Source organism: Hippocampus comes, unplaced genomic scaffold (genome assembly GCF_001891065.2).
Source record: "Hippocampus comes isolate QL1 unplaced genomic scaffold, H_comes_QL1_v1.1 scaffold156, whole genome shotgun sequence".
NCBI lineage: Eukaryota > Metazoa > Chordata > Actinopteri > Syngnathiformes > Syngnathidae > Hippocampus > Hippocampus comes.
In genome coordinates this window covers 6,663,945-6,681,222 of record NW_017805744.1, presented here as the reverse complement: position 1 = coordinate 6,681,222, position 17,278 = coordinate 6,663,945, and the positions used below count along the sequence as shown (strand labels likewise).

The 17,278-nt window shown below is 42.9% G+C and overlaps 2 protein-coding genes across 6 annotated transcripts; one reads left to right on the top strand and one right to left on the bottom strand.

Moving 5' to 3' along the window:
• Positions 1–1,606: 1,606 nt before the first annotated feature.
• Positions 1,607–6,947, top strand: gpr174 (G protein-coupled receptor 174). 5 transcript variants are annotated; one of them, XM_019884268.1, is made up of 4 exons: positions 1,607–1,881; positions 4,495–4,569; positions 4,724–5,162; positions 5,799–6,947. In XM_019884268.1, exons 3-4 carry the CDS (start codon positions 4,968–4,970, stop codon positions 6,558–6,560), a joined length of 957 nt encoding a protein of 318 aa, XP_019739827.1. In that variant the 5' UTR covers positions 1,607–1,881; positions 4,495–4,569; positions 4,724–4,967; the 3' UTR covers positions 6,561–6,947. The 5 variants fall into 5 exon arrangements, with proteins under 5 accessions (XP_019739827.1, XP_019739829.1, XP_019739825.1 ...); XM_019884266.1 differs by lacking the exon at positions 1,607–1,881 and adding an exon at positions 3,019–3,293; XM_019884267.1 differs by lacking the exon at positions 1,607–1,881 and adding an exon at positions 3,019–3,293 and having other exon boundaries at positions 4,495–4,573.
• A 761-nt stretch (positions 6,948–7,708) lies between these two features.
• Positions 7,709–11,678, bottom strand: LOC109524406 (integral membrane protein 2A). Its single transcript, XM_019884271.1, has 6 exons — positions 11,466–11,678; positions 11,097–11,234; positions 9,738–9,923; positions 9,534–9,644; positions 8,853–8,997; positions 7,709–8,050 (listed from the first exon to the last, which is right to left on the bottom strand). The coding sequence occupies exons 1-6, from the start codon at positions 11,529–11,531 to the stop codon at positions 7,956–7,958; spliced, it is 741 nt and encodes a 246-aa protein (XP_019739830.1). The 5' UTR covers positions 11,532–11,678; the 3' UTR covers positions 7,709–7,955.
• Between the last annotated feature and the right edge of the window lie 5,600 nt (positions 11,679–17,278).

Here is a 17,278-nt window from a genome sequence, read left to right as displayed (position 1 = left end):
CTTGCTGATGATCCCTTGCCTTAAGTCATGGGTGTCAAACTTGTTTTTGTCGCAGGCCACATTGTAGTTACGGTTTCCCTTGGAGGGCTGTTATGAATTTTGGGAAACCATATAAATGTTTACATATTACTTACACAGCGCACAACAAATCAAATTGATGAATAACTAGTTTTAAAATCAGAACTCAAGAATAATGACTGTTATTGTGGATTACAAATGACAATTTGAAATTTTGGTTCAGACTTTAGCAAGCATCATGGAACTTGACATGTTTGATTTGCTTTTGCGGGCCACATAAAATGGTGTGGCGGGCCAGATCTGGCCCCCGGGCCTTGACTTTGATACTGCTGTCTTTAGTAGTCCGTGATCTTAATGAGTGTATGGGTAAAAGGTGCGCAGTTGAAAGACAGGTCCACCCCTGCCACCTGCTGGAGACAAAACCGAATAGAATCATGGCAACAAAAACTGCATCAAAAATCTACTTTCACACAAAAATCATACCGTACTTTGGAATCTATAATATGTAGACCACAAGATTTGGCTGTTTTGTGTGTGTGCGTGTGCGTGTGTGTGTGTGTGTGTGTGTATGTGTGTATTAGGCATAGGTTGATTACCGATTTTAAAAAGTCGAGATTTCAGGAAAACGGAGTACCCGGAGAAAACTCACGCAGGCACGTGGCGAATATGCAAAGTCCAGACAGGAAGGCCGGAGCCAGAATCCAACCCTACACCTCTGAACTGTGAGGCCGACGTGCTAGCCAGTTGACCACCAGAACAATATAGTCATCGATGAAAATTACGGTATATCCTGCTTTTCCAATCACTCACACATAACAGCTATTTTATCGCGGAAAACTTGACTGACAAGAAATTTAACAGTAAAAATTGATAAAATGGTCTGTCCCGACCAGAAAGAGATCTTGTGGGCCGACCACTCTGAGAATTTTAATTTTCAATCCACAAACGGATACAATAAAAAAAAAAAAAATTTGAAATAATGCTGAGTAAAATATTTGACACTGTGGTGCTCTGCACCACTGTGAACTGCAACCACAACGATGAATACATTGTTCAATAATTTCACTCTTATCTGTCTCCGTAAAGCCTCATCCTTTGACACAGTTCTTTTTTTTAATCTCATTCCACTGTCTAAGGTGGTGAAAATGCTGTGGCCAGTCGGTATAGAAATGGATTTTACCGTAAGAGTGATCTAAACTGTTTACTTCCTGTTATCATGCAAGTTGGTGACAGTTGGCAGCAGCTGCTCAAACCCATAAACCGCCTTTTTCTGATAACCGCTTTCAGCACTCACTGTCTCACTCAAGTTAAAGACTGGGACCAATTGAATACTCTCAGTTGCAACACATGGTGCATGCATTTGTGATTGCATCAGAAATGGCCCTTCTTCAATTATTTTCCAGCACTTTATTGTGAGATGATTTCTATTTCAAAACAAAAAACTGAAAGAATGGCGGAATTGTGACCAGAAAATGTCCGTTCATTTTCGATTTTCATTTCTCCGAGTTTGACAGTTGAAAATCTATTCTAGTGTATTTTTTAAAACGTACCCTTGAACAATGTGTTACAAATTCTTGTAAACCACACCCCCTCCTCTCACTCACAGGAAGCTCTGTGTGGGCCGAAAAAGCTTCTGGGGCAGGCAGACAAGTGAGACAAAGGCACTGAGACATAAAGAGGACATTGTTTGATCATAGCAACAGGAAATTGTGATATCTTAACAAAAACAAGCTTCAGAAAAAAGCATGAAGAATAGAACCAAAGATGGAAAGTGAGTGGATGGGATGGGATGACTGATGGTTAAGACCTTCTGCTTCCTCTCCTCGTGATGCTACAGGCCGTCAAAATGGAAGACAGATCGAGGTGAGGTGTTGTAAATGTTTTAATACGTAAACTCTTCCTGAAGAAAAGACATTTGGAGTTGACAACAACTGGATGCTTGCCGTTTGGCGCAAAGGTCTCATGATGAAAGCTTTGTTTCTCCAATGTGAGGAATGTCAGTTATGTAGAGTGGCTATGTGTGTGCGGGCACATGCGTTCATGCATGTGCACGTGTATTTTTTTCCCACACTTGCTCTGAATGTCACAGTGATGTCACCATGTCTCTATTTGTACATGCCCACATAGTCGAGTATACATGGAAGGACATGAGTGTTGTGTACATTTATTCTTCCCATCCATTTTCTGATTCGCTTATCCTCACAATGGTCGCGGGGCGTGCCGGAGATGATTCAAGCTGTCTTTGGGCAGTCAGCGGGGGACACCCTGAACTGGTTGCCAGCCAATCGCAGGGCACACAGAGGCGAACAACCATCGGCGCTCACACTCACGCCTAGGGACAATTTAGAGTGTTCAAACAGCCTGCCATGCATGTTTTTGGAATGTGGGAGGAAACCGGAGTACCCGGAGAAAACTCACGGAGGCCCGGGGAGAACATGCAAACTCCACACAGGAACACCGGAGCCGGGATTGAACCCACCACCTCTGCACTGTGAGGTCGACGTGCTAACCACTCGACAACCGGGCCGCCCTTTATTCTTCCCTTTGGGAAATTACTGACTCAGTTGGGAGGTTGAATTCAGAATTGCATGTGTGTAGCTCCAACAGCAAGATCTTAAGCCGACGTCAGATGACACGAATGTAAGTTGGCAGCAGCTGCTCAAACCCATAAACCGCCTTTTTCTGATAACCGCTTTCAGCACTCACTGTCTCACTCAAGTTAAAGACTGGGACCAATTGAATACTCTCAGTTGCAACACATGGTGCATGCATTTGTGATTGCATCAGAAATGGCCCTTCTTCAATTATTTTCCAGCACTTTATTGTGAGATGATTTCTATTTCAAAACAAAAAACTGAAAGAATGGCGGAATTGTGACCAGAAAATGTCCGTTCATTTTCGATTTTCATTTCTCCGAGTTTGACAGTTGAAAATCTATTCTAGTGTATTTTTTAAAACGTACCCTTGAACAATGTGTTACAAATTCTTGTAAACCACACCCCCTCCTCTCACTCACAGGAAGCTCTGTGTGGGCCGAAAAAGCTTCTGGGGCAGGCAGACAAGTGAGACAAAGGCACTGAGACATAAAGAGGACATTGTTTGATCATAGCAACAGGAAATTGTGATATCTTAACAAAAACAAGCTTCAGAAAAAAGCATGAAGAATAGAACCAAAGATGGAAAGTGAGTGGATGGGATGGGATGACTGATGGTTAAGACCTTCTGCTTCCTCTCCTCGTGATGCTACAGGCCGTCAAAATGGAAGACAGATCGAGGTGAGGTGTTGTAAATGTTTTAATACGTAAACTCTTCCTGAAGAAAAGACATTTGGAGTTGACAACAACTGGATGCTTGCCGTTTGGCGCAAAGGTCTCATGATGAAAGCTTTGTTTCTCCAATGTGAGGAATGTCAGTTATGTAGAGTGGCTATGTGTGTGCGGGCACATGCGTTCATGCATGTGCACGTGTATTTTTTTCCCACACTTGCTCTGAATGTCACAGTGATGTCACCATGTCTCTATTTGTACATGCCCACATAGTCGAGTATACATGGAAGGACATGAGTGTTGTGTACATTTATTCTTCCCATCCATTTTCTGATTCGCTTATCCTCACAATGGTCGCGGGGCGTGCCGGAGATGATTCAAGCTGTCTTTGGGCAGTCAGCGGGGGACACCCTGAACTGGTTGCCAGCCAATCGCAGGGCACACAGAGGCGAACAACCATCGGCGCTCACACTCACGCCTAGGGACAATTTAGAGTGTTCAAACAGCCTGCCATGCATGTTTTTGGAATGTGGGAGGAAACCGGAGTACCCGGAGAAAACTCACGGAGGCCCGGGGAGAACATGCAAACTCCACACAGGAACACCGGAGCCGGGATTGAACCCACCACCTCTGCACTGTGAGGTCGACGTGCTAACCACTCGACAACCGGGCCGCCCTTTATTCTTCCCTTTGGGAAATTACTGACTCAGTTGGGAGGTTGAATTCAGAATTGCATGTGTGTAGCTCCAACAGCAAGATCTTAAGCCGACGTCAGATGACACGAATGTAGCCCAATTTTAAGCCGACAGACGTTTCGCAGACAAAAGTAGTGTCTCGTAGACAATTTTGAGTTGTCTTGACCCGTCGTAGCCCCGTACAGTGTGACATGACTCATAAAGTGTATGTGCAAGTTTTTGATGCAAAGGGTTTCTCATATGACACTCTTGCCACTCAAACCACACATCTGAATACATTTGCCTTCTCTGCTGGTTTCACTCATGTTTTTTTTTCCTGAGATGGCTCTCACAGGCTTGCATGTGGACATGCATTTTGTTGTCGGGTGCAGAGTCGAAATTTCTGTGGCTTTGCACACGTTGTAAATAACCACCGCAAATGCTGTTATCAGATGTGTTTTGCACACAGACTGAGATGGGTGTGAATGTACTTTTGTGTTTGCTGTGATGAAGTCAGTTTCTTTTTGCATCAACAGGGTGTCTTCAGTGCAACACACACTAGCAGTAGGTTGACCGACAGATGCACGCAACATGCTTTCAAGCTTTCGGATGTAAGTACGTGATCACAAACATACAGATGCATGATGCTGATGGAGATGTTTTGCCTCAATGGTGTGGAAGGACTCCAGGGTAGAAATTTGCTTTCGTCAATCATCACATCGTTAAACCAAACTGAAGTTGATTCACCCTTTTTTCCCCTACCAGGACTGCCCAGGATTGCTGTTAGAATGCTGACTTTTTTGTTTCATTGAACTAAGAAGCTATTTTTTTTTCTGTGATACTTCTGAGGACTGGATTGATGACTACAAGTCTGAGTTTCTCCTCAAAATGATGGCTGCCATGGACCCACCTATTACTGGACGACGGCCAACGTGCCTGACACAAGCTCAGAATTGATCCACCATGCCGTATTGGCACCGCAGGGAATAAGATAAGAAGAAGAAGAACAATGAATAGCAGTTGCCAAAACGTTGTGGAGCTGCAGATGTATCAGCACCGTGTGTATGCAGTGGTGTACAGTGTCATCCTTGTGCCAGGCTTGCTGGGGAACATACTGGCATTATGGGTGTTCAGGGTTTACATTAGAGAAACTAAGAAGGCGGTAGTGTTCATGATGAATCTGGCTGTGGCTGACCTGATGCAGGTACAGTTCTTTTCACATATAATAATTTCTCTTTCTTCTTCTCAATCTATCGATTTTTAAAAATTAATTAGAAATGACATTCCTTGCGCGTGCCAAAGCACTGCAGTGACTCAACAAATTGTAATATACATTAAATAATTTAATTTCATCCGCTACTTTGTTTTGAGATTGATGGTGGGACGTAATTTTAACCCTGGAGAACCCAAGAACCCTTTTCTTCTTTGGAAAATGATGAATTATACATTAACTGATTGCTATCTGTTCACTGAACACCAAAATATATGTATTTTCAAATATTTAATGCTTTAATCCTAATTTAGGATTAGGGACAAATTTGACCCCTTGGGATTTAAAGGTAGCATTTGAGTAGCAGAATTTATCAGGGCCAAATTAGACCCCGTGGGTTCTCCAGGATTAAACTGTGAGGTGCTCCACGTTGAGATGATCGCAGCAGTCTTTAAGTGTGGGTTCTGTCACAAATGAACACATAGTCTTCTAAAAAGTAATATCCCAAAATTATAATCATGAACAACAACGATAGGCCATTTTTGAGCTTCATCCAGCAATCATCTCTGCATTTTCTCTCTCTTACATATGATCCATGATTATTCTGACCTCTCCTACCCTTATTTCCAGGTTCTTTCCCTGCCTCTGAGGATCTACTATTACCTGAACAACAGCTGGCCCTTTGGTAATGCTCTCTGTATGATATGTTTCTATCTGAAGTACGTCAACATGTACGCTTCCATCTACTTCCTGGTGTGTGTGAGCGTGCGCCGTTGCGAACTCATTATACGACCACTGAGATACAACGCCTCCAGGAAAAAGGTGGACGCGGTTGTGTGCACCCTGGGGTGGCTCTTGGTCTGCCTGGGCTGCCTGGCCTTCCCTCTGCTAAGAAACCCGGACTTCGATGAGGACCTCGTAGCCTCAGGGCTCAGCCCCACCCGTCCTCAAACCGACACGGTGTGTTTCTCAGAGCTGCCCATGCAGATGGTCACTGCTTCAGCAGCCTGGCTTATCTTAATCATCGCCGAACTCCTCGGTTTCATCATCCCCTTCACCCTGGTGCTAGCCTGCACCTGCCTGACCGCCGGGAGCCTTCGGATGAAGACATCCGGGGCCATTCCGGACCAGGGGGAGAAGCGGAGGGCTTTGAGGATGGTGCTAAGTTGCACCGCGGTCTTCTTGGTGTGCTTTGTGCCTTATCACATCACTATGCCGCTGGACTTCTTGGCGAAGGCCAACACGTTGAGCAGCTGCACTCTTCGGGCCCTGATCCTGATATGTCACCCTGTGGCACTCTGCTTGGCGAGCCTAAACTGCAGCCTGGATCCCATTATGTATTACTTCACAACAAATGAGTTCTGGAGGCGACTGAGCAAGCCAGAAGTGTGATTTCAAGCAGGTGAATCTCTCAAGGGATGGACTTGGTGTCAATGACTTTTTGTTGAAGGAGCAGTAAAGCCCCGTGATGTTTGCACTTTGAAGAAGGTATATGTAATTTACATCCAAAATCAAATGTGAAACATGTCTTGACACTTTTTAGAATGGAGATGAGTGTATTTCTTTTTAAACTTGCCTATTTGTGGTGACGAGAGATCCGTCGTAATTTTGAAGGAGGCTATCAGGAAATAGATGCATGCACCCTAAACTGGCTTTTCTTATAAATGCAATATAAAATGAACACACAACGCTTCTTTAATTCGCACAACGATGACAATAAAACACATGAAATGAATGTTAAATTCATCTTTAATCACCAAACAAATTGAGATAGTTCAATGGCTGTACATGTGGATCTAATATTCATGTATTGCGTTAAAAACATGGGCAAACGTTTCCAAGCACATTTCATGTTTGATTGTCTTTCTGGACAGGCATCATAGAAGGACACCACTGATTGAAAATAGCCAGGACCTCTTACTCTCACAGTCCAGGGCAACAGTAATAAGCAGTCTGTATTTGTCTTTAAAAACAATATATTTGTGAAAAATTCTAAACAAATAATATTTTCGGAAAAAATGAACACAATTCTATTTTTTTCCCATCATTTTACAACACAAATAAGAACTGAAATTATCACCATAAACTATATGCTTGAATGTTAAGGACTTTAAACACAAATGAAGTTAAACACACTTGGTCACATACAGAGCGACACTGTTCTCAGGTACGTTATCATTAAATAAACATTATATTACGCAGGACAACAGAGACTTTAGGGAAGTGGCTTCGGGGTTTGTGCTTCTAAGTAAAGACGGCCGACACTGCAGCATTTCCAAGGTGATGGGTGCTATCATACTACCACATAACATAACCCACAACAGTATACTGTACATCTCATGAGTAGACAAAAGCTGTTCTACGACTCTTTCTGAACGTGTGCGACAGTGGAGCTGCAGGCCAGCACGTACTTGTATGCTGTGATGCAGATGTTGAAAATGAGAAGCCTAACAAGGAGGTTGGAGACAGCTACAGACACTAAAAAGAGGAATCAAAGGTTTTGTAAATCTTCAGTGAACTGGATGATGCAGTTTTTTTTGTAGCACAACACTGCAGGCTAATAGCTGAAAGATAAGACCAATAAAAGGTTTAAGGGACTGTAGCAGAGGAGACTAAAACACATCACTGAGGGTTAAAGCGGGGAATGCAAACCAAAATCTGGAGCTGCACTGAAATAACGACTGTAACTTTTCAGTTGAACTTGGCTTCCTCTGCCTCCTACTCCGACCAACTCCTCTCTGCCTCCGTTGCTCGGGCTACCGCCATCGCATTCGGACCACGCTCCCATCAAGCCTTGCAGATCCGAGTCTCCGTTACAAACTTGTTTTCAAAGTGATGGAAGGTGAGGCACTCCTCTGCTGAGCGCTTCTGGATGCCTCCATCTGGCAGACACAAAGAAGTTAATCTCTTCTTTTGTGTCACCTTCAGAGTGACAGGTTTAGACAAGCTGACCGACTGCAAAATCCTCCTTCCTCAATGTTACGAACACATTTGTGAAAAGCGTACAAAAATGATGCCGATATCTAACATACTAGAATGAGGTTAGTGGTCAGTGATTGCATAGTAACAGACAAAGCACCTGGTTCAGGTTTAACACAATCACCGTATTTTCCACATTATAAGGTGCAGCTAAGAGCATTCAATTTTCTCAAAAGCCGACACTGCGCCTTATAATATGATTTGCCTTATATACGAATCAATATTCAGATTTTTGGACATAGTATTTTAAATATTCAATCAAGCGCCTTATTACAGCTGCAGGTGTTGTGAAGGCTCTTTAAAAATAAAGGTGTATTGTATTGTATTGTATTCCCTTTAGCGTAGCTTCCTCTAGTGGATGCCTAACGCAACCGCAGCTACTATTGTAGCTTCTCTTCTATGCGCCTCATAAAGCCGTGCACCTCATATATGAAAACAGTTTTAAAATAGGCCATTCGTTGAGGGTGCGCCTTATACTCCGGAGCGCCTTATCGTGTGGAAAATACGGGTAGTTTGCTTGGTTATTTAGTTTGCCCCACCTCTGGAGCTGATGAAGAGAAACATCAATACTATATGACTCTCCCACAACTGACAAAGGAGCACGAATAAATGGCAAACTGGTGGGAATGAAAAAAATAAAAAGCGAAGTAACCTTGTTAAAAAAATAGACTTTCTTAATGTCAAAAGAAATGGTTAGGGGCAGACCTGGTAGGCTGGCTCGGCGCTCCATTCTGTAGGTTTCTTTGCCAGCGCACAGTCTGCGGATGTAGAAGCCAAGAGGCTTGATGTCATCAATGCGCTCGGTCACCACAAGGTCCTCTTGCACCAGGTAGCTGCGGTACGAGCCAGACTGAGACACAATCACAGGAATTTGGATTAATTTCTCATACATACCACACAATCTGAATTTATAGAGCACACCACTTTTTTTTTTTTTTAACACTAGAAATTATGTGACAATTACAATTTATTCCACTTGATATCTTGGATCTCGATTTCCTCATGAATGCATAGAAATTGGGTCTACTAGTGGACATATTGTTAAAGTGTAGTTTTGGAGATACATATGATTGAATGAGTCAAATATATTTTTGGCAATGTTTGAGATGTACAGTACTTATATGAGCATGTTGCAAATTAAGCTTTGACCTGTAATATGCACTCGTGTTCTGGAATTAATAAATCCAGTAAAGTAAAAAACAAACAAAAGAAAAAATATAACACATTCAAGCCTACAAAGTGCGCACACATCAGCACACCATTTGCCTTTTTTAAGTGGCCAGACAATCTAATGCTTATTCTAAATCCCTGGATTATCCTACCTTTTTTTTTAAACTGTGCCGCAGTCAGTGCACTTGACTGCCATTTGTTCGCCATGAGACTCACCATCAGCTGTGAGAAGAGGTCAATGAGGTCTTGAGGAGGCAGCACCACCGACGTGTTAAGCGGAATCACAAAGCACGTCCTCAGAGTCAAATCCAAATATGCAGTGAGCTTCTGCTCACACCAACACACACACATACATACATCAGAACAGATTGCAAAATGCATCCACAGCCCTTCCGTGCATGAGTTGTACCCCTCGCTCACCCTGTTGAAGTCATGGAGGATGTAAGCGGGTTCTCCGGGCCTGAAACGGGGAGGTGGGACGCTGATGACAGCCATGCTGTCAGTAATTTCTACCTCTTCCTCCACCCGTGGGAGATAGTAAGGCTGTCTCTCTGCATCGCCAACAGTTGACATGTCACTGAACTGCATGGTACCGTGATACAGCCTCTGGAACGACACAGGCAAGCGCAAAATTTAACTCTAAGATGCACAAAAGATGTTCAGCTTAACTAGGGGATGCAGATTAAGATCTTCACAAAGTATCTGAGGGAGGGCTTGTACAGACTTGTACAGTCTTTTGTCCACTTAACTGCTCCACGCTAACGTTGAAAAGAGTGTCATCAACTCGTTGCGACTCACATTTTTGCCGTTCACGTCAGCAACAGCAGCGGGTGATTGCGCTGAAAGAAATTAGTCTGTCGCCTGAATTTCTTTTTTTTCTTACTTTGCGTGAGAGGTCTTTATGTGAATTTGTATGTGTGTGCGTGTGTGCGTGTATATATATATATATATATATATATATATATATATGTGTATATATATTTACAAATGTTCATCTTTCGCAAGTGAGGGAGAACCAATGAAGGGCAAGAAAGGGCAGACTCAAGCAAGATTTTTTTTTTCTGGCAGGGAAGATTGTCAGGCAACAGTGGCTGACCTCTTGTGTTCTAAAGTGTATGTTCTGGATACATTTGTATTTGGAGGTGTCCATTGTCACTGAATATAGATGACTGCAGTGCAAAGCATTCTCTTCTCCTGGAGTTTTTCAAAATGATGCTAACCGCACTGAAAATCGTCAGTAACTTGTCAAATGTCAAACTCCACTTTCATCACAATCGTGCTGACCTCAAAAAGTCTGAAGACATACAACCCCTGAACCGCAGAGTCTGTAAATGTCACTGATGAAATGCAGATGAAGAGGAATTCGATAGGGACACTCTTATTTCGAAACTGGGGTGAAGTAAATCCAGGTGACCTGTGTGTGTATCTACAGTATGAGTTTCTAAATGAAAATATCTAACTTTATTCGACTAAAATTGGAACTTTAATCTCATAATATGTATTTTTTTCCACTGTGGCCGTAATACTGTGCTCTTTCGTAATTAGCCACGAGGGGGAGCCAAAGCACATATAATGGCATTAAACCGAGCAAAGCTTATTCGTGTACGTCTGTTTCCCAGTCGTGAGTCTCGGCACACATCTAACATTTGAAAAATATGACGGCAGACCAAACAACACTAATGTGGCGCAGCACCGTTTCTGTATTACACACATACGACCACCGCACAGTAACAACAGAGAGACGGATAGACAGACAGATAAATGCAATGATAGAGATACCTTCGGAGTAAAATAGCGATAGAGACATGCTCCCCCGACGATGAGTCCACTTAGGATGAAGGCGATACCCAGCAGCGTGACCAAACAACGACCTGTGGAGCCTGCGATGCCCACCGGAGCAGCGGCGAGCTCGGGGTCCTACACACACGGAAATGAGGCACGCATGTTATTCGTTGTGCAAGTAGGCACGCATGCACGAAAACGTTGCCTTCTAATCGTCAAGGACGAAATGTGCTGAGTGCAAATACTTGTTTGCGGTTGTAACGCCACGAACGTTTGCAAAGGCTGGAAAGGCAACGGGCCGAGTGCGTACAGCGGTCGGCGCAGGCCTGCTAACAGTTTATTTACTACGCACGTACTATCGCTCACCTTCACAATAGGCTCCTTGACGAGAGCTTTCTGCGCCAGAGCCGGGTTGAAAGCGATCTTTACCATCGCGCCACAAGGACGTTGTATTCCAAAAAGAAGAAAGAAATGGGTGTTGCGCGCCTGTGCCGAACGGTTGAACTGGAGTGTTAATTCTCAACAGCTCAGCTCAGTGACGCACTTTGCAGGCTCAGGCTGAGGCTGGATTTATCGAGCACTTCCGGTGGCCGCGGCCGTCTGGGATTAAAAATGGCACCTAAAACGATTCCTTTTAATTTCACAATGCAAACATACATACAAGCAGTGTGCTGCTAATTTCAACAATTTCGTGATATTGGTCGTCGAACCAGCAAACTGTTAGCATTTGCCTCGTCCGTTGTGTTTTATGTAGTATTACAGTAATAGGGTTTTAATTGTGGGATGTTGCATTTGGCGCCATCACGTGGCTTCCAGTAAAAACGTTTACCCCCCCCCCCCCAAAAAAAAGAAAAAAAGGCAGCCCTGCCCTCGCAGTGATTCTCAATAAGGAAGGCTCATATCACATTTGAAACATTCAATCTCTGTTCATTTGTCGCACTGGTTTGACCGGGGGTCGGCAACCTTTTACACTCAGAGCGGTTTCGACCCGGTTCCCACGGAAAAGACAACACTGGGAGCCGCAAACACTTTTTGACATCTGAAACGACGACGTTAGCCTTCATGTACTGTATACGTGTCTAATTATTTTTGCGTCATAACATATTTTTCATATAAAAATGAGAAAATTGCCGCATGTAGTGGGGTTTTTTTTTCATTTGAGTATTTACTTTCCAAAACCATCAAAACGCTCGTTTTTTTCCCCAATAATTCCACACAGAAGTTCGGACTCCCATGATTTGCCATTGCAGCGACTGAAACAAAAAATAAATTACAAAAAGTCACTTCTTTTAGAAACTCATACTGTAGATACACAGATTTTGAAAACCATTAAGTCTGACACAGCATCCTTACATGACACGCTGTTGAACCTACAACTGCTAATTACACATTCTGTTTCCCTAAAGCAGAAATGCACACAACGAAAAAAAAAAGTTAATCGAGCACTGTAATGAATTTAAACAACCACTCAGTGAGAATAATACTGCCCATTCATCACTATGAATACACCACTCTGTAAATTGACCCGGCAAAAGTGCTGTCTCCCACAGGCTGGCCACGACTTCTCAGTGTGCTTGCTGCCCAAAGAAACAGCTTTCACTGCACTGTGTGGAACCACTGGCTGGAGTCATGGCACTACAGTAAATCTGACACATATCCTCAATCCCCTGGTCTGAGGTGGTCCTTTGCTTTCACTCTCTTGGCTTAGTTGTGCTTCTACTATGAATAAATAAACACTTACGGCTGCACCGACTGCTCTACTTCCATGCAAAATTGTGGCATCTTTCCAGTTCTTATACGTATAAAGCAACCATAAGAATCTCTCGATCCCACAAACGCATGCATGCCACCAGGCTATGATATTTCCTCCATTCAACAGACAGATTGGACCGGTAATCACCACTGAAAGGTACATAAACAGAGCAGCTGATTTCTGTACCCAAGTCCCTCTGCTCTTAGCCCCCACCACGCTCTCCACTAATCCTAAATGGTCCCGAAGGCTTGTTTATGGGCTCGTCTTACGCTGTGTTTGATCTGAAAACTTGCCCACACATGCATGCATGGACACATCCACACACACACACATCCACACCGCGAAACAAAGAGCCAACATTAACAGTAATACCGTAAACAGCCTCCACACATTAAGATGATTTGACTGATTTTGAGCCAGACGCTCCCTGCCTGACAAAATGAATGAAGGGCTGATTATTGGATGTTTTAAGATTATCCTGGCCCCCTATCCTGTGGTCTGAGTTGGAGTGCCTCGTGCGATGAAAATGGTTGCGCACAACGCTTCTAAATTAGCAGACTCAATATTTATGAAAAAAAATCTTGTTATTGCATAGTCTACACAGACTGGATTAATGCTTAACATTAAGCCACCTTATTCATGTGACATGCAAAAAAATTGCCAGGGAATGCAGAAAATCAAACCTGAATGTGGAGCGTTATAACCTTCGCCCTCCCAACTGAACCTCCTGCCACCCCTTTGCGACCCCAAATAAAACTGCCTAGAACCACTCCTGGAAGAAGGTGGTGGAAATGATGAGAACATGGAAGAAGGCTGGAAGGGAGTAACACAGGGGAGTGTCAGGGGGCCATAACACAGACAATGCCTTGATGCTTGAAGAAGTTTTTTACTAATTGAGAGCAGATTAAACTCTCCATCTTATCGAATTGATATCAGGTAGAATTTATGCTTTTCAGACCAAAATAAACATTGTTGCGCACACAATGCGTTGGACGTCATACTGCAATTGCGTACCGAATGCCAATATTTCCCTGTGACATGTCGTAAATGTCCTCTAAAAACAATGACATTCACATCCACATCTGGTTTGGCATTTGTATACACTAGCGCACACACACAAACTCCATGGCTGCTTTGTCATCAAACCACAAACGTCTGACAGTGTATAGCTGGCTGCATAAAGTGTGAAAAAAGATTATATTGACCATGACATCACTCACCACGCAAACACACACACACACACACACACACACACACGCACACACACACACACACACACACACGCACACACACACACACACACACACACGCAAACATGCACACATGTATTTTGTAGTACACACACATATACACACACATAAATACCCACACACACGCCCACACCCACACATAAAAGTCCTTTGGTTCCATTGGTTTTACTTAATTTGGACACGTACACAGATTGCACATGATTATTAAAATGTGCTTCACTGACATATACCACTTGAATACTTTTGAGGAAAAGAATAGAAAATGACGTCAGTTGACCGCATTTTAATCACGTGCAACCGAAACTTCAGTAGTGTACTTTTATTTTTTTCCGCGTGCACACATCCATCATCTATTTTATTGCTAGACATGTGAGCCTGCATGTGTCAGATGAACACACACGAGAACACACTAAAATATGAGCACGGGCCAAATTGTTTCGGTACCGCTTTGAGCTAAATAACATTGCTGACATCTCTTCATGTGGAACCACTATTAGCTCCATGTGGTTTTGTGGAGGAGATGCTGCGGTTGCACGGAGCAGGAGACTGAGAAGGGATCCTTGCGCACATGTGGTGGCGAATAGTGATGCTGCTTAAAAGACAAACCTCCCCGTATCACACTGACATGATCCATGCCCCACATCCACAGTCTTGGTCATCACATATGGCTCTCAGACAAGGGTGACAAATGAGGCTTTCCGTAAGTATCAGCTTCTAAAGCTACCTTCGCTCTTGCGTAGCCCCGTGTGTCTTCTACTTTCCTTTTTATCCTCAGTGCTTGACACCCCTCCGGGAAACATAATAATCCCCACACTGAAAGAGAAGTGGGGCTGGTGGTCGGGAGGGCAGGATGTCGGCATGCAGATCAGGATTAGGTTGCAGCGGCTTTCTGGATGTTTGTGTGAAGTCCTTCCTAAATTAGTCTCAAATGGGTGAATTGCCAGCGTACGTGGCGCACCACGAAAAGCTGAGATATGTCGATAAGCTATAGTTTAGACTTGAGCTAATCAGTATCGGAAACATATGTTGACCTGTCCAGTTTAAAGTGATTAAGCAAGGGAAGAGTCAAACTTCCTAAAATTAGCCATGTCAGAGTTGAGTTAATGACTTGATTAAATTTTTTTTTTTTAAATTGCAATTGCGAGTAGATATTTGGGAGTCATAAAAAAAAGCATTGTCAATCAAACTTACAAATCTGTATGATGTAGTTTTATTCAATTTGAATGGCGAATAAAAGACGTACAATATGGGGAAAAAAGCATGGGTACCGGATGAGGGCCACATATGCTTTATCCAAACTTCCCTATAAGGCCCTGTGAAAATGCACCACCTGCATGGTGCTTGTAAAGCATAACAGCAACATTTTGTGACATTTCCTGTAGCTTGAGAAAGTAAAAAAAAAAAAGTGAATTTTTCAGAGTCACTTTTCTGCAGATTTACAACGTTTGTCACCTTGAATTGTTAAATACCAATGTTCAGTGTTACACCGAAAAGTTAAATCCATATCTATCGATCGATCGTCATAACATAGGGTCAACTAATCCTACTATGTCCATGTTTCTATATGTCCATGTTTCTATCTATCTATCTATCTATCTATCTATCTATCTATCTATCTATCTATCTATCTATCTATCAGTAAAATATCAAGTGGATCGAAATTGTTGTAATTTTATTCAAAATTATTGATTGACCACAACGTGAAAATTTGTGCAATCTATCAGTGGCGTCATTGATCAGATCCGCTAAATAAGACATGACAACAAACACAGCCTCATTTACTCCGGGTTTGTTCTCTGCTGTCATAGTGTTAATATGAGGCCGAAAGCGAATCTTTTTTTTTTTTTTTTTTTAGCATTCCCGGGTGTCTTGTGAGCAGAAAGTGCTGTGAGGCGGAAGTTCAGTATGATCTTTGAATACCAAAATATTCGATAGTTGCATCATCGTAAATAAGTGTGAGTACTAAACTTGCCTGCCGGCAGTCTAGACCTGTCTCCCAATGACAATGTGTTGCGCATTATAAAGTGCAAAATGCGGCCCTGAACTGTTCACCAACTAAAATTGTACTGTACATCAAGCAAGAATGGGAAAGAATTCCACCAACATTTCTGCTTTTTTTTCTCGAGCTAGCTAGCTGGCTAGCTAATGCAGCTCCATAAATGGGAGTTTGCTGGATTCATTCCTGAGGCAGGTGTTCCGTTCAGCCCAAATTGGATGAGTCACAAATACTGTACAAGGGGCACAGCTACAGAAAACACGGGGAGGAGCTTACAGGCAAAAGAGACAGAATGAAATGGATGAGTGCCTGCCATGCACCTAGAATCGTGAACTTTTTGCGTAACGACCTCATCATTCTGGGACTGGTGCAAAAAGCCACTCGTGTTTATTTGGCATCCAAGGATCTCTCTCTCTCTCTCTCTCTCTCTCTCTCTCTCTCTCTCTCTCTCTCTCTCTCTCTCTCTCTCTCTCTCTCTCTCGTTCTGTCTCGCATGCACACATAGACTTCAGAATTTTAGCCAATATCATATATCAGTGGAACCACTTTCAGATTCTGTGAGATCATTGTCAGGTTCACAGGAAGAGCAGAAAAAATATGCATGCACACACACACACACACACACACACACACACACACACACACACACACACACACACACACACACACACAGACGCACACACAAAACACACCTTTTCCAGAGGGATGTTTATGTTATAATTATAATTTAAAATAAAGATGTATTGCAGTATTATCAACAATCTGTGGTCGTATTAGTATTACTTGAAATATTACTATTAAAAGAACACACATCATACAGCACATGACACACCCACGTGGTCCTAAACAACTTTTTAGAAAATATTTGTTTGATGACGCGTAATAACGCATGTGGGCTTATGCTCATGTGCTTCATGTGACATCTTGAACGCCACAGTTATTTCTCACCATGTCAAAGTTCACCATGCTACAAAAGAGGACAAATGTGATGAGATGAAAGAAAGTGATAGCCTGCTTGCGCATGTCTGTGTACACATGTGCTTGATTGTCCGTGAGGACTTTCCTGCCTTTCAGAAGTCTAAGCCCTATTCAGGATGTATTTTTGTAGCGCTAATTTGCAAGAAGTTTGATTACAGACTTTCTGTGGACCCCCCACCCCAAAAACACACCCCACACCAGA